The 23356-nt window shown below is 47.0% G+C and overlaps 1 protein-coding gene across 1 annotated transcript; it reads left to right on the top strand.

Moving 5' to 3' along the window:
* Positions 1–111: 111 nt before the first annotated feature.
* Positions 112–16783, top strand: TMEM38A (transmembrane protein 38A). Its single transcript, XM_036241764.1, has 6 exons — positions 112–1044; positions 10377–10533; positions 10797–10981; positions 12286–12373; positions 14325–14442; positions 15217–16783. Exons 1-6 carry the CDS (start codon positions 921–923, stop codon positions 15454–15456), a joined length of 912 nt encoding a protein of 303 aa, XP_036097657.1. The 5' UTR covers positions 112–920; the 3' UTR covers positions 15457–16783.
* Positions 16784–23356: the final 6573 nt, after the last annotated feature.

The following is a 23356-nucleotide window of genomic DNA, read 5'->3' as shown; positions in this document are numbered from 1 at the left end:
TCGCTGAAGAGGCCTAGCGTAGCGGGGAAGGGGCGGGGGGGAGCGAGGTACGTCACCTACGGGCGGGGCCATCTGGAGACAAAGATTAGGTCACTTGTTGGAGGTGTGCCGCGCAGGCGTTAGGGATCTGCGCTCTGGAGAATTAGCTCCGCGGCTTTCTCTTCTGGACTGGAGTCTCAGATGGGGCTTCCGGAGAAACGGCGCCCCTGACCACTGAGCTGCACAGAGGAATGGGTCCTGATGCAGTGGGCTCTCCGGAGGATGGACGCCCCAACTGATTGAGGAGGGTCCTCCTGGGTCCCATGAGAGGTGGGAATCCCCACTACCGGTGGCGGGGGTTCCTTACCGAGAGGTCCCTTTGGAGGACGGAGGTCCCCGTGGGGGACGGAGGTCGTAACTTATGGAGCCACATGGAAGACTGGGGTTGTGACAGCTGTATAGAGGACGAGATCCTGACTGAAGGGACCCCCAAGGGCACGGGAGGGTGGAGTTCTCCCCTGATCAGGCCCCAGGGATGGAGGTCCCGATCCAATGACTCCAGAGAATGTGGGTCCTCATCGAGCTCCATCTGGACGCGGTCCCGACTAATCCATCTCACCTGGGTGGGCTCCACGTGTGAGGGACCCCCCTCTCCCACAAAGGACAGCTCCCCTGCCCAAGTCACTCCACAGGGGTCAGCACCCCACCTTGCTGGGCTGAATGGGGTCGTGATGGCCCAGAGGAGGGACAAAGTAGGGAACACCTGACCGCCGGGCTCCCTGAGACAGGACAGCCCCCACCCCCAGACAGCTGTCGCTCCTCCTCTCGCGCGGGGCCTGGCGGATGTGGGCGGACCCAGCGGCGAGGGGGGGGCGCAGTCGCTGGATCGCGGGCGGCGGGACGCACCGGGCTGGGGGCTGGGGTAGGACCCGGCGCGCACCATGGAACTGCTGTCCGCGCTAAGCCTGGGCGAGTTGGCGCTCAGCTTCTCTCGGGTGCCGCTCTTCCCGGTCTTCGACCTCAGCTACTTCATCGTCTCCATCCTCTACCTCAAGTATGAGCCAGGTGAGCCAGGGCGGGGGGGTTGGAGGGGCCTGGCATCGCCGGGCGGGTTCGAGGAGGGAGAAGCCTTGGATCATGGGGGGACAGTCCCAGGGACGGGTTCGGGAGCAGACAGGTGCAGGGATCGTGGGGTTCTCCCGTACTGGGGTTTGCAGGGGGAGAAACGTGAGGGAGAGCAAAGAGAAAAGCCTCTCTGGATGTTAGGGCTGGGGGAGGGGAAGCAGATGGGGACTGGAGGGAAGGAGAGAAGCGTGATAGTTCAGAGGGGGAACAGGTGTTGCGGAGGGGGCAGGGAGAGAAGGTCAGGGGTCCTAGTAGGGGAAGGTCGCTTGAAGTTGAGTAAGGGGCGTAGGTCGTGGTGAGGGGATAGGCGAGGGTGGGCGCTGTCTTGGCCGCCCTAAGCAGTGACCTCCCTCCTTGCCCTTGGCTAGGGAACTAGAGCGGCAGCTGAGTGTCTATATAAGGACCGGTCATGCCGGGGTCAGGTTCAGAGAAAGTGACACCGGTGCCCCCTTCCCCCTGCAGCTATGAGGCTACCTCCTCTCCTTTCCCCTCAGGGAGGCTGGGCTGGATCTCTGCTCCCTGCCTGAATTCTTCCGACCTTGGCCCCCATCCTTTCCACTTACTGAGCAGAACCGGCCCTAGGTGGGGTAATTTGGGGTCAGCCTTCTCCCACCAGCTCCAGAACCCCATGGAATCCAAGAGGGGAAAACCCATCTTCTAGAATTTAAACACACACACACACACACACACACACACACACACAATAAAAATAAGGGTAAATGGTCTCCACAGAATGTGTTCTATTTTTATAGGTTTGCCAAATATTTCTTGTTCTCCTAGTATTTTAATTATTCTAGTACACCAGCAAACTAAATGGACAGTAGAATTCAGCTTTAGAAAAAAGATTAATCACCAAAAACTTTGTGATCCTTTCTCCCACTTAGATGTAAATTACCCCTATATTCTCGTCTCAGAATGGAAATAGCTATCTTTTAAATGACAAAAATAGGTGCTTCTATATAATTTAAAATCAAACTGAAAAGCACAAAGGTAAAAAGAGAGAATTACAGTTTATGTGGTGGCCACCCTTCCAGACCTCTCTTCTCTGCATTTATAACCCCCAGAATTATGATGTAAACCCACGATCTTATGCAAATAAGATTATACTCTGCTTGCCAAGTGTTTTTGTTCCATTTTATTTTTGCCAGTCCACAGGCCAGAGCCTATTTTTTAAAAAGCTTTTCTATAGAGCAGTTACTTTGTAATGCAAAATAAGCTTTGTATTGTCATAGCATGACCACGGGTCTGTATTTCCTGTATAGGGATGAATTCCTGGTGTCTCAGGCCAGTCCCAAGGTGACTACAGAACCCCACACACCTTGGGAAATCTCAAACTGTGGAGCAGGAGCCTCCTAGGAATGTAGGACAACAGGTGTCTGGAGGAAAGGGGTCTCCAGGTTGGCTGGGAGTATGCAGGAGGGGTCAGAACATTCCTACTGGAGTCACAGAGGAAGTCATCTGAACTACAAGTACAGGAGCTTGAAGGTTCTTGAAGATTCTTGAAGATTGAGAGGGTTCTATGGTTCTCAAGCCTAGCTGCATGTTAGAACCTCCTGGGGGCTCTTAAACCCTCCAGTTGATTCAGAATATCTGGGGTGGGGCTCTGGTATCCCCATGTTTGAAGTTCTCCTCCCCCAGTGATTGCTGTCTGCTGTCAAGGTTGAGAAACCCCTGCCCAGTTCAACTTACACCTTTTGTAATTGGGGAAATAGGAAACAGAGGTTAAGCTAATTTACATACGCAATGAGCCTCTAGTCCTCTAGATACTGGCCTTGGGATCCCAACCCAGGTCTGCTTGATCCTAAGAATCACTAGAATTACTCTCCTTAGAAAAGAGAAGCGTTAGACTTAGCTCTTAGCACCCCCACTCCCCACCCTCCCAGTTTGGTGGTACTGCTGAGCCTCTGTAAAGATTTCTTCTCAGAATCCATGTACTGATTGCAGGAGCAGCTTCAGAATTTGCAGGCTTCCTTGTTCAGAAATTAAGAATTTCAACAAAGTCACAGCAGAACATCAAACTGAATGCAGGGCCCTCTGAGCACCAGGTCCTGGGCAATTGCACAGGTAGCACTCTTAAAGATGAAAGCCAAGCTGCCTTGAAGGGAAAAAAATCTCCAAATTAGGAGTGTTTCTGCCTCTTGCACAGGCTGCTTACTAAGTCTCCATGAGCTTCAGTTTGCTCATCTGTGAAATGGGCTCATTGGTAAAATAATCCTGGACTCCCTTTCCTAGTTGTTGTGAAGATCTATTGAGAATTTTATCAATGGTAGGGTCTAAGGCACTTGGGAGAGGTACTTACAATTATTTTTAAGGCAGTGAGGGAATGTGTTTCCTGAGATGCAGGCATTTTATGGATCAGGCTTTCCTGAGAATGAAGATGAAGCTCAGAGTGTGGTCCTCAAAGGAACAGCAACCATGTTTCTGGGAGCTGGTTATGAAGTGCAGAATGCCAACCCAGACTTGCATTCAAATAAGATCCCTATAAGCACACTAACATTCGAGAAGTGATGAACTATAAGAGGCTGGAGCTCCTTATTAAACCAAGAGCTGCTTCAGGGGGCAGGGAGCATTGGGCCTGGCTCACCTCCAGGACCCTCAGCTCTATGCAAGAAGACAGGAGGAAGCAGTGGGTGCTGGCTGCATGATTAAAGGAATGAATGAATTACAATTCTGATTACCTGAAGCCTGACCCATTCAAAGAACTTTTCAGACCAGTGGTCCTCAAATCAGACCCACCTGGGGAGCTTTTTAAACTCTTGACCCTCTATTATTTAAATCAGAATCATGGGTGGTAGCACCAGCATTAGTATTTTATTTTGTTGGACTTGGAAAATTGAAATATGTTTATTTCCTATACTTTTGCCAATACAATGTGTTTTATAAAATGCTTTTATCTTATGCCATTTAAACATTTTCTAAAATGTATTTTTCAGTTACAGTTGACAGACACTATATTAGTTTCAGATGTTTTTTGTTTTTTTCTTTTTTTTTTTATCCTCACCCAAGGACATTTTTCCATTTTTTGTTCAGGTAGAGTGGGGTGGGGAGAGAGAGGAACAGAGAGAGAGAGAGAAACATCGACGTGAAAGGGACACATCGAGTGGCTGCCACCCACACAACCGACCAGGGCCGGGGACAAACTGCAACCGAAGTACATGCCCTTAGCGGGAACCGAACCCGGGTCTCTCCAGACCGCAGGCTGACGCTCTAACCGCTGAGCCAAACCGGCCAGGGCAGTTTCAGATGTTTTAAAGTTCCCCAGCTCTCTGCACCAGGGTTTCCCAACCTCAGCACTAGTGATGGTCAGGGCCAGGTCATTCTCTGCAGTGAGGGCAGTCCTGGGCATTTCAGGATGTTTTATAGCATCCCTGGCCTCTGTCCACTAGATGCTGGTAGCACACCCCATTGTGATAACTGAAAATGTCCCCATACATTGCTAGTGTCCCAAATATTTGCTCCCAGTTGAGAACCATTGATCTGAATCTCAAACTCCAGTGCTATCAAGGGCCAAGCAGGTGATATATGGGAAGCAATAAACCAGCCAGGTGGGGACTATGCCCAGGTGAGATTCAGCTAGGCTCATCTCCACCTGGTTGGGGCTGGAACCCTCAGAACTGGTTTTTCAAGGGAAGCTGGAAATGTGATTTGACTGTTGGGACACTTTTTTTCCCCTTTCTCTTTTATTTAAATGAATAGACTTCATTTTTTAGAGTTGTTTTAGATCCAGATCAAAATTAAGCTGAAACTACAGTTTCCACGTACTCACTGATCACCCCCATCACACACACACACATAACCTTTCCCACCATTGACATCCTCCACCAGAGTGGTCCATTTGTTACAATCAGTGAACCAACATTATTATCAACATTGTTATTATCATCTAATCATTATTATCATAGATTTTCAACATCATTATAAACCAGTCTATAGTTTACATTAGGAATCTTTGGTGTTGTACATTTATGAATTTCAGCAAATGTATAATGACATGTATTCAACATTATAGCATCATACAGAATAGTTTCACTGCTCTGAAAATCCCTTGTGCTCCACTTATTCATCACTCTTCCCTACCCCTCACCCTGAACCCCCACCCATCCCTGATCTTTTTACTGTTTCCATAGTTCTACCTTTTCCAGAAGGTCATTGAGTTAGACTCATATTGTCTATATCCTTTTCAGATAGGCTTCTTTCACTCAGTAATATGCATTTAGGGTTCCTCTGCATCTTTCCATGACTTGATAGCTCATTTCCTTTTAGTATTAAGTAATATTCCATGGTATGGATGTACCCAGTTTAATTATTAACCTACTGAAGGCCATCTTGGCTGCAGTTGGAACATTTAAAAACTTCTGTGTGGGCTAAGAGAACCCTTCCTTGATCTCTGGTTTGAACTGTAAGCTTTTTGAACATGGAGGGCTGCTCATCCTCCAACCTTGCAAGGCAGGGAAAGAAACTGAGGCAGAGAGCTGTGCTTGAAGGCTCAGGAAAAGAGGATTTAGAGTCGTCGAGAGACTCTGTCAGAGCACTTCCTTTGTGTAGACCTCAAACTAAATGGCACCAAATGAGGGTCAGTGCTGAAAATGCCCTGGGGAACTTTCTAGCACTTCCCTGCCATCCACAGACAGCACACTGACCCCTGGAGAGGGAATGTCATGGAGTGCATCAAGGCTGGAATTTGGGACCTGATCAGGATTTCCTCCTCCTTCTAAGGCAGAGCTGATTTTTATAAATTCATCCACTAGAATTTCCACCCACAGGTACTTTCCATTTCAGTTCAGTTCCAGAAATAACTCTCGCATAATTGCTAGGCATTAAGCAATTTCTTTTCATCCTCACAGGCACCCTGGGGTATCCAACTCAGCCAGGTTTGCCCAAGACAAGAACCCAAAGTCCCATGTCCCTGGAACTCTTAGGTCCCAGGCAAACTGGGATGGTCAGTCACTCTAGACAGTACATGAGCAGATTGAAGCTGGGAAAGGGGAAAACTTCGGTGGCAAACCTGGGATTGAAACTTATATTCTGGTGCTTCTGAGTGTTGCTCCCAAACCAAGGAGTGTGGCAAAGGGAAGGAGCCAGTAGCACAGTGTCTCAGCCCCTGCCTTGCCATGGGTCCTCGGGCAGGTTATCTCCATCAGCCTCAGTCTTCCCATCTATGGCAATGGGGAGACTCTTCCTATCCTTCTGGGATTGCCAGGAGGGTATTGGTAATGATAAGAAATATAATGATTATAATGCACACCACATTGAGTCATCAATACAACTTGGTGAAATGGGTACTTTCATTCTCTCTTTTTAATCATCACTTGAGGCCATGCTGAGATAGAGAGAGAGAGAGAGAGAGAGAGAGAGAGAGAGAGAGAGAGAAAGAGAGAACACCAATCGGTTGCCTTTCCTATGTTCCCCAACTGGGGATCAAACTCACAACCCAGGTATGTGCCCTGACGGAGAATCAAATCTGAAACCTTTCAGTGCACAGGACAACATTCAACCAACTGAGCCACTCTGGCAGGCCTCATTCTCTTTTGACAGCAGAGGAAATTAAGGTTGGGGAGGGAGCAGTCATTTGCCCAAGGCCATGCCTGAGTGAGCAACTGTGTCAAAACCCAGGCATGTGACTTTTATCAGGACTTATCCATGGTACAAACATAGAGCCTGCTTTACTCCTACAAAACCCAGGCTCCCACCCCGACTCCCAGTCTCAGTCCCTGGGATAGCCCCAGAGGGCACAAGAAAGACCCTGGAAAGAATTCAACCCCTGGGGGTTATTTTTAAATGCAGAGGTATCCATTTCTGCAAAACATGGGTGCCTCACCTGACCCGATCCCTGCAGGACCCACCAGCTGCTCTGAAGGATTAACATTCAGCTGGCAGCATTTTAAATAGACAGACACTCCAGAGAAGAAAGCACTCTGCTTTCTTAAATTCTGTAGAACCTTGGTAAATGCTGAGACATGAGGATAATCTGAGGTCAGGGAGAAGATGCACATGGCACTTGTAACTCCATGGTGAGATTGAGGAGGGAAAATTCAGTTCCAACCATTTTTTTTTTTGGTACGTGCTCCTAGCGGGAACCGAACCCAGGACTCTCTGGTCCGCAGGCTGGTGCTCCAGCCACTGAGCCAAACTGGCCAGGGCAGTTCCAACCATTGTTAGGAGTTGAGCAAAGAAGGGATTAAGGGTTTGCATCTGACAGAAGGAAAGGGACACAGAGAGAAAAATTAGTTTGCCCAAAGTCACATGGTTAGTTGGTGGGGATGGCGAAGAGAAAGGGGAGTGTGTTGATGATTTACTCTAAAACAACTTTTAAGCATGCTTTCTAGTTATAAAATGTAGTATATTCAAGAGAATGGTTAACTTGTGATCTATTTTTATGATGGAATACTATACAACAGTAAGAATGAACATTACTGTTAAAAATATTGTACTTGCCCTGGCCGGTTTGGCTCAGTGGTTAGAGCGTTGGCCTGTGGACCAGAGAGTCCCAGATTTGGTTCCTGCTAAGGGCATGTACGTAGGTTGCAGTTTGTCCCCGGCCCTGAGGTCGTGTGGGTGGCAACCAGTCGATGTGTCTCTCTCACATTGCTGTTTCTCTCTCTCTCTTCCCCCCCGTCCCGCTCCCCCTCTATCTGGAGTTAAATGAAAAACTGTCCTCAAGTGAGGATAAAAAAAATATTGTGTTCAGTGAAAGAGACAAATGCAAAAGGCCATGTTATATACAGGGGTGGGCAAAAGTAGGTTTACAGTTGTAACACAAATAAATAATACAACAATTAATAAATAATACTAGAATGAACTCCCGTTTTGTGTACTCACAACTGTAAACCTACTTTTGCCCACTGTTATATTTCCATCTACGTTTGATTTATAAGTTTAAGGATATTTTCTTCACCCCAAAAGGAAAACCCATTGCTATCAACAGTCATCCCCCATGCCCCTCCCTCTGGTAATCAGTGATCTGCTTTCTATCTCTATGGATTTGCCTGTTCTGGACATTTCATATCAGTGGAATCCTACAACATATGGCCTTTGTGTCTGGCTTCTTTCATTCAGCATGTTTTCAAGATTCATCCATGTTGTTGCATCTATCAAGACTTCATTCCATCAACAATGAAAGAAAATAAAAGACTTTGCTCCTTTTTTAAAATTCATTTTCCGATTATAATTGACATACAGTATTACATTAGTTTCATGTGTACAATACAGTGATTAGACATTTATATACCTTACAAAGAGATCATTCCAATAAGTACTTCATTCCATTTTAAGGCTGAATAGTGTTCCATTGTATAGATGTATCACATTTTGTATCTGTTTGTCACTTGATGGACACTGGGGCTGTTTCCACCTTTTGGTGATTGTGAATAGTGCTGCTGTGAGCATGAACTTTTTGTTTATTTTTTATTTTTTGTTAATGTTCACCCAAGGATATTTTTTCTATTGATTTTTAGATAGAGTGGAAGGGAGGTGGGGGGAAGAGAGAGAGAGAAAGAGAAACATCGATGTGAGAAAGATATTGATTGGTTGCCTCCTGAATGACTTCAGCTGGGGCTGGGGATCGAACCTGCAACCCAGATATGTGCCCTTAACTGGGAATTGAACCTGAGACCTTCCGGTGTGCAGGCCAACGCTCTAACTGCTGAGCCAAACTGGCCAGGGCAACATGGACTTTTAAGAGTCTTCTGGAACCTGTTGGTGGGTTCTTCTAGAGAGAACAACTGGAACATCCCACTGCCCACCCAAGGCAGAGACCTGTTCCTGGACCCCCGTCAAGGGCCAACAGAGACGAGGCAGGTGGTAAGGACTCCACAAGGGAATCAGTACAGACTGTGGAGTCTAATGCAATGAGGCAGGAGAGCAACCGATGTCCTCCCTGCTTACCAACTTTCAGGGGGGGGCCTCTTGTTTTTTATGGTTTTGAAGACTAACTATTTCATACTCACAGTATAAATATTATGGTCACCTCTGTCCCCTCCACTCAGACTTAACAAATGTAAACATAGATTTGTTTAAGATCTTTTTTTTTTTAAAGAAATACAGTGACAAACATAGCCAAACCTGCCCCTTTCTTTCCTTTCCTCTCTAGATATGACTACCACACTAAGAGCAGCCTGTATTGCTCCCGTCCCTGTATTTATACTGTCACCACTGTGCGTGTATCTATGAACTACAGTAGTCTTCCCTCACTCATCCCCATTTGTGGTTTTTCTTTCTGTAGTTTCAATTATCTGACCAGACAGAAATTTATTTTCCAGAAGTTCAAAGTGTCAGCAGGTTGGTTCCTTCTGGAGGCTTTAAGGGAGGATCCTTCCAGGCCTCTCTCTTCTGACTTCTGGTGTTGCTAGCAATCCTTGGCATTCCTTGGCTTATAGACACATCACTTCAGTCTCTGCCTCCATCTTCACATTGGCCTTCTGTATGAATTTCTTGTGGTTCCTGTAACAAAGTACCACAAACTGGGTGGCTTAAAACAACACATTTATTATCTCACAATTCTAGAGACCAGAAGTCCAAAATCAACATGTCTTTGGGGCCATGATTTCTCCAGTGGTTCAAGAAAGGAATCTTTCCATGTGTCTTCCTAGTTTCTGAAGGTGGCTGGCATCCTTGGTGTTTGGTGTCTTGTAGCTTCATCACTCCTGTGTCTGCCTCCTTGTTCATAGTGCCTTCCCTGTATCTCCTCTGTTTATAAGGACACAAGGCATTGGATTAGAGCCCACCCTAATGACCACCTCTTAACTTAATTACATCTGCAAAGATCCTATTTCCAAAAGGGGTCACATTCACAAGTACCAGGGGTTAGGACGTTAATATATCTTTTTGAGGACCACAGTTCAACTCACAATACCTTCTCTGTGTCTGTGTAGAATATTATTCAGCCTTAAAAAGAAAGGAAATTTGCCCAGCCAGCTGGTGTAGCTCAGTTGGTTGAGGATCGTCCCATGTACAGAAAGGTTGCCGGTTCAATTCCTAGTTAAGAGGACATGCCTAGATTGCGGGTATGATCCCCAGTTGGGGAGCGTTCAGAAGGCAACCAATTGATATCAATTGATGTTTCTCTCTCCTCTCCCCCCCCCCTTTCCCTCCCTTCCTTCCTCTCTCTAAGCATGTTCTCTAGTGAGGATTAAAATAACAACAACCCCTCCCAAAAAATAGGAAGGAAATTCTGACACATGCTACAACGTGGATGAACCTTGAGGACATTAAATAAGCCAGTCACAAAAAAATAAATACTTATGATGCCACCCCTTTACTCCCCCTAACCCCAGGAGCAGTGGAGCTGTCACGGCGCCACCCCATGGCATCCTGGCTATGTGCCATGCTGCACTGCTTCGGGAGTTACATCCTGGCTGATCTGCTTCTTGGGGAGCCCCTGATTGACTACTTCAGCAACAACTCCAGTGTCCTGCTGGCCTCAGCTGTCTGGTAAGCATCACCAAGCTGGCAGGGCGTGGGAAAGCAGAGCCGGGGACAGGGGTGACCCTTCCACCAAGGAGGTGGGAAGCAGGAGGTTGGAGGAACTGGGATCCAGCAGCACAACCTCCACAGTGGCCCCGAAGGCACTGCTCTCTGTTGCCCAGCTCTGTCCTGAGCCAGGCACATGAAGAAGAGGGGTCTGGATACAACATCACTTCCCGGGGGCCCCCAGAATCTGTCTCCCCCCTGATGCTTGGCATTCTCTCCTGAAGGTACCTGATTTTCTTCTGTCCCCTGGACCTCTTTTACAAGTGTGTCTGCTTCCTGCCTGTGAAACTCATCTTTGTGGCTATGAAGGAAGTGGTGAGAGTTCGCAAGATCGCTGTGGGCATCCACCACGCGCATCACCACTACCACCACGGGTGGTTCATCATGATTGCCACTGGCTGGGTCAAAGGTAAACAGGATCATGATGATGACAACCAAAAATCACCCCAGTTGAGAACCTCTGTTCAATGGTACATATTGGGCACCCAGGCTTGCACAGTCATTGCTCCAGAATAAGGGGTATCAGGACTGCTGTAGGAGCCCAGGTCCCTATTAGCCAACACCTTTAGAGTAAATGAGAAGATTCTTCCAGAAATTTAACTATCAAAGGTAAATAGGGCCCTGGCCGGTTTGGCCAGCAATTAGAGTGTGGCCCGCAAACCAGATTTCGGTCAAGGATATGCACCTTGGTTGTAGTTTGGACCCCGGCCCTGGTCAGGGTCCTGTGGGAGGCAACAGTCGATGTGTCTCTCTTACATTGATCTTCCTTTCTCTCTCTCTCTCTCTCTCTCTCTCTCTCTCTCTCTCTCTCTCTCTCCCCCCCTCCCATTCTGTCTGAAAATAAATGGAAAAATATTCTCGGCTGAGGATTAAAAAAAAAAGTAACCAGGACGACAATGAAACAATAACATCTGATACCTCAAGCAGGGTTTCTCAACTGTGGCACTATTAACATTTGGTGTTGGCTCATTCTCTGTGGTGGGGGCCATCCTATGAATGGTCAGAGGTTGAGCAACATCCCTGTCCTCCACCCACCAGCAACACACTCACCTCCCCAGTTGTGACAACCAAAAGAGTCTCTAGACATTGCCAAATGCTTCCTTGGGAGGAAAAATCACCTCAGTTGTGAACCCCTGGTGCAGTGGTACATACCGGGAACCCCAGTTACACAGCTACTCCCCGGGATGGAATCTGAGCCTCTTTAACGTGCATTTGGGATCCAAGGAAAGATTCTTCCTTGAAATTTAACCATTATGTCTCCATGTGGGTCTCCTTATTCTTACTCCAGGAAGCCAATACTAATTCCCCAGGAGTATAGCATGCCTCCCAGGGGGCAAGTGGCTTGAGACAGATTGAGAGCTCAGAGCCCTAAGGAGAGAAGCTGTGTGTGGGGGGCACTCTGGAAGCCTGATGCACAGCTCAGGGTCCTGGATTGGGAGCAGCAGGGCAGACAGACCAGATTTGTCCAAGCCTTTCAGTTGGGATATTAGCTTGATTCCTTCATGTTTGTTTTGCTCCACATATGCTGTGTGACCTTTGGTAAGATTCTGCCCACTCTGAGCATGTTTCCTCACCTGCAACTAATCATCATATACCCCAGGCTCATTGTCCCTCTGGAGAGGACTCCAGGAGCAGAGAGTCTGCTTCCATGGGACTTAGGCCAAGAAAGAAGCTGGGGGTGGTGGGCTCATGCAGAAGTATCCTGTTTTGTAGGCTCTGGTGTTGCCCTCATGTCCAACTTTGAGCAGCTGTTCCGAGGGGTTTGGAAGCCAGAGACCAACGAGATCTTGCACATGTCCTTGTGAGTACCCCGTCCTCCCTGTCTGTTCCTCTTGTGCCCCCTAGACCTGACCCTGGATTGGATACTTCTGGTAACTTGGAGGCCTCAGCTCCTGATCTTGCCTTCTAGAAGCTTCCAAAGGATATGTCTGGGGGAAGCCAGAGAGGGAACCACAATTTCGCCTAGTGGGCAGGGGCAGGCAGAGATGCAGGGAAATCAGACACTTGATTTGGGTTTTGAAGAATGAATAGGAGTTTTCTGTCAAGGAAGGAGCCTCTGAACAGAGGCCATCATCTCTGCCAGTTGTCAAGTCAGAAAAAAACAAGTTTTTCCTGGTTCTGCAGGGCAGGAGTACACAGTTGGGTGGGGAGCATGGGACGTGGAGTGTGGGTGGGGAATGGCTGCAGCTAAATGGAGTAGGGCGGGCAGGGTCAGACTGCAGCAGCTAGGACCCAACCTGGAACCTCACACTGCACTTTGCTTAATATATATTTTTTTTTATTTAGAAAGTCACAGTGGTAGAAGTGAGCTCTAGGAAAAAATGGACTCAGGAAACAAGTTACAGAGGCAAAAGAAGGGCCCTTGCAGCTTAGGGGAGAGGGAGGCAAGGAAAACACACCTGGGGAAAAAGGGGGAGATGCAGGAATGTGTTTGAGTGTGTGTGTGTGAGAGAGAGAGAGAGAGAGAGAGAGGAGAGAGAGAATTTGCTTAATATATTTTTAAAAGACTTCACAGGTTCGGGCTAGTTAGATTTTCTCCCAATCCACAGTAAATAAAACTATAGCCATTAAAATCTGAAAAAATTAAAAGGCTTACCCATAGACCAATGAACATTACCTGTTGTTTTACACTTTGGAAAGTGTGGCTTTATCTCATTTCATCTCCACAAAAAGTCTGTTCCCACCCTCAATTCACTGGGGGAGAAATGGGGCCCAGATAGTTGCATTGCCTGCTATTAAGCATGCAAGTGGCTTCCCCTCTCAGATTCTATTTCCACCTCACCAGCTGAGGGTGAGGTTTCCATGGAATTGCAGACGTAATCCCCTGGCCCTGGTATCTGGTAAGTGCTTTGGAAACACCAGTTAGAATGATCATCTTTAAGTACATGCAATGAGTGACAGACATCAGGAACAGAAGTCATGGGTCTGTCTCTTGCAAAAAGTTAAAATCTTAGAAACCTAGTCTGCAAGCAAGAAAAGGAAAGTGAAGAAAAATCATGTATTGCAATTCCAGCTCTTAGGGGAGTGTGCTGTTTGGGGGTCCCTAAGAGCACCCTCAGATTTGATGATTTGCTAGGATTCACAGAACTCAGCAAAGCCCTTTTACTCAGGGTTATAGTTTATAACAGGGAAAGGATACATATTAAAATGAGCAAAGGTAAGATACACGTGGGACAACATCTGGGAGAGACCAGGCCCAAACTTCTGGTTGTCCCCTCTCCGTGAGCTCTGTGAACAGTGCCTGTTTCTCCTAGCATCCATGTGTGACCATATGCATTGAATATGGCCAACCAGCAAACTTCTCCAAGCTCTGGTGTCCAAGGTTTTTACTGGGGCTCAGTGACACAAACATAGCTGACTACCTGCATGACTGACCTCAGCCTCCAGCTCCTCCAGAGGTTGAGCTGATGCCACATGGCCCAAGATCCCCACCCTAAATCACACTCTTACTATCTGGTGTGGCCCGAAGTCCCCAAGTAAACAAAGACTCCTGTCACGCAGGACATTCCCAGGACTTAGAGGTTACCTCCCAAGCTCCAGATACAAAGGCCAGATCTCTTTGAGTCAAGTTAACCCTCTACTACACAAAGAGACACCACTTCCTCCACGCCATGTGGGAGTCCTCTCATTTCACACTTGGAAGCCAACGGGGCTGGGGCTGGCTGGGGGCAGGCAGAGAAGGGGGTCTGGGACCGAAGTACAAAGGCCTGGGCCAAGCCATGCCTCCCGGTAACCATAGCTGTCCCCTCCAGCCCCACCAAGGCCAGCCTGTATGGAGCTATACTCTTCACCCTCCAGCAGACCCGCTGGCTCCCAGTGTCCAAAGCCAGTCTCATCTTTATCTTCACCATGTTCATGGTGTCCTGTAAGGTAAGCCTTCCCATCCTGACCCATGCCCACCCGTACCTCCTGGGCGGGGGGCTTGGACCCTCATCCTCTGGTGTTCAAGAAAGGCGAGCCCTAAGTGGGGATGGAGAGTAGGTCCCTGCGTGGAGGAGGGACTGAGAGCAGTGTCCAGCAGGTAGGCACGGGAGTGAGAAAACAAGGTTTGCCCAGCAGGCGGCCCTGCCTAGGCAAAAGCTAAGGGGGGCAGGCGTGTGCAGGGTCTGCGTGCCTTGGGTGTGGAGAGTAGAGCGACAAGATGGAGGGGAGGGAGGTACCCTCAGAATGCTGGAGCCCTGGGCTAGACCAAGAATGGTGCTGGTCTGATCATCAGGCCTTGAATGGGGTCACCCCACCCTCCAGGAGGGGCCTTGAGGGACCACATTCTCCTCCCTCCCTGTAGAGCTGGGGAACTCTGCTGCTGGCTCCCTGGGAAGGGACCATGAGCCAGCAAAAGAGAGTAAGTGACTCCAGGCCAAACATAGCTCCTCCTTGAGCCCAGGTGTGAGAGCACTTCTGGGGAGAGAGTGACCAACTGTCTTGGTGAGCCCAGCACTGTCTTGGTTTTAGCACCTAACATTCCACATCCCGGGACAGTTGGTCACCCTCCTGGGGGTGAGAGGGTGTACAGCCAGAAGGCTGGGCCTGGGATACCTCTGACCTTATCTGACTGACTTCTGTCCCTTCTCTCCCACCCCTTGCTTTCTCTCTATCTCCTCTGTTCTCTCGCTGTCTCTCTGTCCCCCTGCCACTCCTCCTCAGGTGTTCCTGACAGCCACTCACTCCCACACCTCCCCTTTTGATGTTCTGGAGGGCTATATCTGTCCCGTGCTATTTGGGATGACCTTGGCGGGTGACCATCATCATGACAATCATGGTGGGGTCCATGGGGGAGCCCACGGTGGCAGTGGGCCCAGCTCACCACACTCAGCCATGGCCACCAAGTCCAAGGAGGAGCTGAGTGAGGGCTCCAGGAAGAAGAAGACCAAGAAGGCAGATTAGGGGGTGGCCCAGGGGGCTTGTGGGAGGATGGGGAGAAGACCCCGACTCAGAACCCTCAGTCGGGGGTGGGGGAGGTGTCCTGGGCTCAACTGTCCCCTCGCAGAGCCTCAACTTCTCTGTCTGCAAACTGGGGCCATTAGCCCACCTTCTGGGGCTGATGTGAGGGGTTAGATGAGGTATGAGGGTAAAGGGCATTTGTAGGAATGGGGGTCCTTCTCTGCAGGACCCCTGTAGAGTCCAATTTTGGGGGGGCATAGAATCCTGGCAATGGCTCCAGCCAGAAATACTGGCAGTTATATTCTTGGTTCTATTATTTCCTCTAAAATTATGTTTTGACTCTGAATTTCAAGCAGCATTGAGATTCATTTATTTGACGAATGATTCCTAAGTACCTCCTGAGAGGCAGCTGCTGTGATTTCCACATCTTGCTGACTCCTCCTGGGCATCCCTGGGCAAGGTGCCTCCTTCTCTGAGCCTTGCGCTCCCCATCTGTATAATGGGGTCCCCTGGCCCTTCTCTGTACACAAGGGTGATGTGAGGCTGGCCACGAACCAGCCTTATAAGCTCAGAAGCACCGTGCAGTCAGCAGGAGAGCCCCTGACGGGTGTTCACTGCGTTTGAGAACAGCTTTGTGTTTTAGATCATTTGTGTTTGTGGGTTGGAGACCCCCACAAGTTACCTGGCACAAAGAAGGCCTTCACTAGACACATCTAGGCCAGACTTCAGAGCTTGGAGGATGGGAAAGGCTTGTTCTGACCCTTGGCTTTGGCCTGCCGCTAAACCAAAGAAATACAGCTAGCTGGGCTGGGGTTCCGAGGTCCAGTGTGTCCAGGGGGCTCCAAGCACTCACTGTTGGGCCCTGGCAGCATCAGGCCATCCTCATGCTGGCATCCATTGCCGCCCATTCAGTTACTAAACATGTTGCTGCCTACTCTGCTCAGCCTTGTGCTGCTGCTGGGCAGGCTGGAAACTTGTGTTTGGGTGAGTGAGGAGAATGGTAGCTGAAGGCCCCTCTTAGCTACCTTCATCTCATCCCAGGTCACCAGGATGTCTGAGAGGGGTGGGTGGATTGAATTTGGAGTTTGGGCCCAGGCCAGGCCAGCCTGAGGCTGTCCTCTGCAAAAGGGTGCTCAGGGTGTGCTCTGGGCATTAGTCTGCAGCTGTTTTGAGATTGGCTTAGGGTTATGGGGTCCCAGGTGTTGCCCAGCTGTTGGGAAAGTGCCTTGATCTGGTGATATCTGGCAGTTGGATGGGTCCTGAGACTGTATCCTCTTGCATGTCCATCAAGGCTTGGCATGAAAGTTCAGCAAATAAATCTGTTGTGAGAGAACCCTGTTGGCTTGTCTGATTCATTCCTACTTTTTTCTTAGAGGTGCTCAGAGTTTCCAGGGGAATGAGGCTCAGGGCAGCCCTTGATTACCAATGGAAAGTAGTGGCTATAGGTGGAAAGGTACCACGTCACACCCACGAGGATGGCTAAAATTAAAATAATGACCAGCCCTGGCCAGTGTGCTCAGTGATTAGAGTATTAGCCCATGCACGGAAGGATTGAGAGTTCTATTCCCAGTCAAGGGCACGTACCTGAGTTGCAGGTTCATCCCTGGCCCTGGTTAAGACATGTGCGGGAAGGCAAACAATTGGTATGTCTCTCTCACATCGATGTTCCCCCTCTCCCCCCTCTTTCTAAAAATCAATGGAAAAAAATATCCTTAGGTTAGGATTAACAACAACAAAAAATAGACTGACCATACTAAGTGCTGGTGAGGATATGGAGCAACTGGAACTCCCATACTCTGTGGACAGTACTGCCCCTTTAGAAGACAGTTTCAAAAACTGGCAGTTTCTTAAGAAGTTAAACATGCACTTGTCTTATGACCCAGCATTCCACTCAGGTATTTGCCCAAGAGAAATGAAAATATATGTTCACACAAAGACATGCACATGAAAGTTCATGGCAGCTTTTCAAAAAAGTGTTAAGAGTATTACAGATGTCCCCCATTTGCCCCCTTTTGTCCCCCTCCACCCTACCCCTGCCCCATCCCAGGCCTTCATCACACTATTGTCTGTGTCCATGGGCTATGCATATATGCATATATGTTCTTTGGTTAATCTCTTCCCATCCCACCAATCCCCTCCCCTCATCTGTCATTCTGTTCCATGCATCCATGCCTCTGGGCCTATTTTGTTTGTCAGTTTATTTTGTTCATTAGATTCCACATATAAATGAGATCATGTAGTATTTGTCTTTCTTTGACTGCCTTATTTCACTTAGCACAATACTCTCCAGGTCCCTTCATGTCATCTGAAAGGGTAAGAGAGCCTTCTTTTTTATAGCCACATAGTATTCCATTGTGTAAATGTGCCACAGCTTTTTTATCCACTCATCTGCTGATGAACACTTGGACTGTTTCCAGATCTTGGCTATAGTAAATAATGCTGCTATGAAGATTGGGGTACATATATTCTTTCTGATTGGTGTTGTAGGATTCTTAGAATATATTTCCAGAAGTGGGATCAATGATCAAATGGCAGTTCCATTTTTAATTTTTTGAGGAAACTCCATACTGTTTTCCACAGTGGATGCACTAGTCTGCATTCCAGCCAGCAGTATATTAGGGTTATGTTTATCATAGCCGCAAACTGGAAACAAATGCCCCCAAAAAGTGAATGGGTGAATGACTGCACCACCTAATGGAATACTGCTGAGCAATAAAAAGGAACCAAATGCAATAGCATGAATGAGCCTCAAATGCATTGTGATGGGTGAAGAAAAGCCATCCAAAAATTAATGCAGCCCAGCTGGTGTGGCTCAGTGGTTGAGCGTCGACCCATGCACCAAGAGGTCGCTGGTTTGATTCCTGGTCAGGGCACATGCCCAGATTGTGGGCTGGATTCCCAATGGAGGGCATGCAGGAGGCGGCCAGTTGATATTCTGTCTCATTGATGTTTCTATCTCTCCCTCTCCCTCTCTCTCTCTAAAATCAAAGAAAAAAATATATTAAAAAAATAAGTAATGCATACTGTCTGAGTCCCTTTATATAAAATAGAAAGCTGATTAATGTGCGCTTGGGGAGAGGAGGAGGGGTGGATGGAAGGGATGGCCAAAAATTTCAAGGGAACTGGGCAATGGATGTCTTCACCATGCTGATTGCTGTAATGGCTTCACGGGTCTATATGTCACAGTTTATCAAATTGTATACTTATTAATATGAACAGTTTACTGTATGTCTATGTTACGTCAATCAAGCTATAAAAAAACCTTCAGGCTCTGGCTGGTTTGGCTCAGTGGTTAGTGTGTTGGCCCGCAGACCAAATAGTCACAGGTTCGATTCCACTCAAGGGCGTGTTCCTTGGTTGCAGTTCGCCCCTGGCCCTGGTCAGTGTCACGTGGGAGGCAACCAGTCAATGTATCTCTCTCACATCGATGTCTCTCTCTCTCTCTCTCTCTCTCTCTCTCTCTCTCTCTCCCCCCCCTCTCCCTCCCACTTTATCTGAAAATAAATGGGGGAAAAAATCCTCAGATGAGGATTAAAAAAAAAAACCTTCAGTAAGGAAAAAAACAACATTAAAAATCAGGCAAAAGATTTGAACAGATAGTTCACCAAACAAAATATATGGATGGCAAGTAATCAATCACAAGAAATACACATTAAAACCACAATAAAATGCCACTGCATATCTGTCATGGGCTGAATTATGTTACCCTCAAAATGTATATGTTGAAGTCCTAAGCTCTAATACCTCAGAATGTAACCATATGTGGAGATACGGTCTTCAAATAAGTGATTAGGTTAAAATGAGGTCTTTGGGTGGAGCCTAACTCAATATGATTCGTGTCCTTATAAGAAGAGAAGATCAGGACACAGACACACACAGAGGGAAGACCATGGGAGGACACAGGGAGAAGATGGTTGTCTACAGGTCACAGAGAAATATCACAGAAGGAACTAATCCTGCCAACACCTTGATCTGGGACTTCTAGCTGCCAGAACAATAAGAAAATAAATTCTATTGTTTAAGCCACCCAGTGTTTTGTTATGGCATCCCTAGAAAGTAAATCTGATACTGCTCAGAATGGGTAAAATAAAAACAACTAATAATGCCAGGTGCTGCTAAGGATTTGGAGCAACAGGAACACTCAAGTAGTGCTGGTGAGAAACAGTTGGGCAGTTTCTTATGAAATTAAACATCACTTTCCATATAACACAGCAATCCCATTCCTAAGTGAAACACAAACTCATGTTCACACAAGAAACATTTAGAGCAAGTTGACTGTGGTCATCGCCAAAAGCTGGAAGCATCCCAAATGTCCATCAGCTGGTGAGTGGGTGAATATTATGCAATGATCCCACCACACAAAGGAATGCTACTCAGTGATTAAAAAAAAAAAAAAAGAACAAATTTCTGACACATACAGCAAAGTGGATAATCTCAAATGTATTTGCTAAGTGAAAGAAGTCAGATTCACTACCTCCTATGGGCTCCCATTATAGGATGTTTTAGAAAAGGCAAAATTATAGGCACAGAAAATAGGTCAGTGGGTGCCAGGAGCTGGGTGGGAGGAGAGAGGGTCTGATAAAAGGCCAGGGGAATTTGGGAAGGGTGTCGGAACTGTTCTGTATCTTGATTGTGGTGGGGAATCCATAACTATGTCTTTGTCAAAACCTACAGAACTGTATGTTGAGAATTCTACTTTAAAATGAAAAGGATAAAACAATAGGCGCTGAAGCTTCTCAGACCAGTTCACATCCTGGCTTTTCACCTATGAGGTGTGTGGCATGGGGCAGAAAACTCCTCTTCTCTGAGCCTCAGTTTCCTCTTAGGATGACTGGCGGGAGTGGCTGGAAAGCCCTTGGCCCAGGAGGGTGCCTGGATTGGATTACAAACACCAGCTCTGTGAGTCTTGAGACTTCTGCTTGGGCTCATCTAGCACCTGATGGGTGTTGATGATAAGTTGGCTCCCTGCTTCCAGCACAAATGTTCTGAGATCTCATTTTGTGAGAGGGCAGACTGTACCAAAATAGTCTTCCAGCCTATTTTGGGAAGAGGGTAGGCAAGCCACGGGCACCCTGGCTGAGAATGACTGGAGGGGCAGGCCGATCCTGTGTCCCCGTGCAGGTGTGAGAACTTGGAGGCCGGCTCTCAAGTTCAGCCTCATTTTAGCTGTGGGAGTCACACTCAGTAGATTCTTTGATCATGAGCTGAGAGAAAGATTTTTTTATTATTGTTGTAAAATACACAACATAAAAATTACCATCTTAACCATTTCTTCTTTTTAAAAAATATGTTTGTATTGACTTTAGAGAGAGAAAGGGAGAGGGAGAGGGAGAGAGAGAAATATAGATCGGCTGCCTCCCATATACACCCTGATTGGGGACTGAACCTGCAACCTGGGCATGTGGCCTGACCAGGAATTGAACTGGTGACCTTTTTTTTTTTTTTTTTTTTTTTTAGTTCTTTTTTAATTTTATTTTTGTTACAGCTGTTTCTCCTTTTTAACCCCATTGACACCCTCCTTCCCATCCCCCCCACCCTGTCCCCGGCTTTGTTGTCCATGTCCATTGGTTATGAGTAGGCATATAGACCAGTGGAACAGAACAGAGAACCCAGAAATGGACCCAAGACATTATGCTCAATTAATATTTGACAAAGGAGGCAAAAGCATACAATGGAGTAAAGACAGCCTCTTTAATAAATGGTGTTGGGAAAATTGGACAGCTACAGGAACTGGTGACGTTATGGTGCAAAGGCTGATGCTCAACCACTAAGCCACGCTGGCCAGGGCCATCTTAACCATTTCTAAAAATACACAGTTCAGTGGTGTTAAGTACATTCACATTGTTGCACAACCATTCTCACTATCTAGCTCCAAAACTCTTTTTATCTTGCAAAACTAAAACTTGATACATGAAATACTAACTCCCCCAGCCACTTTCTCTCTCTCTGTGAATCTGACTGTTATATTTTATTTTTTGCTGACAGTTTCATTATTATTGGGTTTAGATTGACTTTTAACTTAAAAACAACAGCAGCGGCAACAACAACAACAAAAGACCTATGAGCCAAACAGGCTTATGCCAAGTGGTTTCTTTGAGCTAGCAATACTGATTTTAAGAGGAAAGGCAGAGCGGAGGGTGAGGCAGGCGGGCGGAAGAGGCTCGAATCTGACTATTTTAGAAAGTGCACATAAATGGAATCACACAGTATTTGCCCTTTTGTGATTGACTTATTTCACTCAGCGTAGTGTCCTCAAAGTTCATCCATGTTGTGATATGGGTCAGAATTTCCTTCCTTTTTAAGGTTGAATACTATTCCATTGTGTGGATACACACATTTTATTTATCCATTCACCTGTTGATGGACATTTGTGTTGCTTCCACCTTTCAGATGTTGTGACTAATGCTGCTATGAACACAGGTATTCAAGTATCTATTTGAGACCCTGCTTACAGTTTTTTGGATATATACCAAAAAGTGAAATTTCTGGATCATATGCTGATTCTTTATTTAAATTTTTGAGGACCCACATCCCATCACCTTTGTTGTTGTATTCTATTCCTTAGGAGCAAATCCCAGGTTTCCTACATTCAAGAATAGGGACTATACACAGGTGTGGTACCAGGGTTGGGATTCACAGGGACCACCTTAGAAGGTACCCACCATGCCTCATAAGCAAATCCAGACCACAGCTAAACCTAGAAATTTCTATTAAGTGCTCATAACATGCCAAGCACATAAGCAGGTATTTTACAAATAGTATGTCTTTGAAGTGGGTCATTCTATGGGGAAAAAATTAGGCTCAGTTGTGAAGCAACTTGGAGGACTAACAGTGGGGCAGAATTAAAATTCTGGCCTATCTTATTGCAAAGCTCATGCTTTTTCCTTTACACTTCGCTTTTCTGAGTCTCTTTAGGGAAGCATAAGACACTTGTAGTGAGAGGTTAGCAGAGTCTCAGATGCTGAGCAGGTGCTCCATAAAGGTGAGGCCACCATCCAACAGTTACCGCAGTCGTGGGTGGTTATAACTGTTCACCTTGCACTTTCTTGTTGGTACCTGCCTGGAGGCATCTGGAAAAAGTCCCAGCTCAGTTAGTGGAGGAAATTAATACCTAACTGAGCCCACAGAAGCCAACTGAGAGATCAAAGTGAAGGCACAAAGGCAGGATGTTGGCAGGCCTGAAAGTGAGTTCTGGTTTTGCGCCTAACTTGCCAAGTGACTCTGGGTGAACCCCTCCTTGTCAAATGAAATGTTGGCCTAGGTCAACTGTAGGTAAACTATGGCCCAAGGGCCAAATCCAGCCCACCACCTGTGTTTGTAAATAAACTTTTATTGGCACACAGCCACACTCATTTGTTTACATATTGTCTGTGACCTCTCTTAACCTACAACAGCAGAGTTGAGTCATCAGAGACTGCCTGGCCTGCACAGCTGAAAATATTGACCGTGGCTTTTTGTAGGAAAAGTTTGCCAATCCCTGGACTGGATGATTTTTAAGACTCTTTCTGTTGGTGGTGGTGGAAATGGTACCAGATATTATACTGGTAGGATGAGACAGGACCTGGGTTCAGCATCCTTGGTACTTGAGTTCTGGCTAGAAAAGAATTCAGAGCCAAGACTCAAACTATAAGAGAACTTTTACTTACAAAATCACAGAGGTAGAAGAAGTAAAAGAAGATATGGGCTTAGGAAACAAGTTATAGAGGCAAAGGAAGGGCCCTTGGAGCTTAGAAGTGAGGAAGGCCAAGGTGGCACACTTAGGGGGAGGGGAAGGGAAAGGAGGAGGGGAAAGGCATGGATGTGCTCCCAGGAGAGAGCCAGGCTCCTCCATTAATGGTGGAGGTTTTAGGGGAGGTCCCAGGGGAAGATCTCAATAAACTATTCAGTATCTTTCCAGTTGTGT

This window comes from Molossus molossus, unplaced genomic scaffold, assembly GCF_014108415.1.
Source record: "Molossus molossus isolate mMolMol1 unplaced genomic scaffold, mMolMol1.p scaffold_m16_p_4, whole genome shotgun sequence".
NCBI classification, from domain to species: Eukaryota; Metazoa; Chordata; class Mammalia; order Chiroptera; family Molossidae; genus Molossus; species Molossus molossus.
Note: the sequence above shows the minus strand (reverse complement) of the source record. Positions and strands in the feature narration are given on the sequence as shown.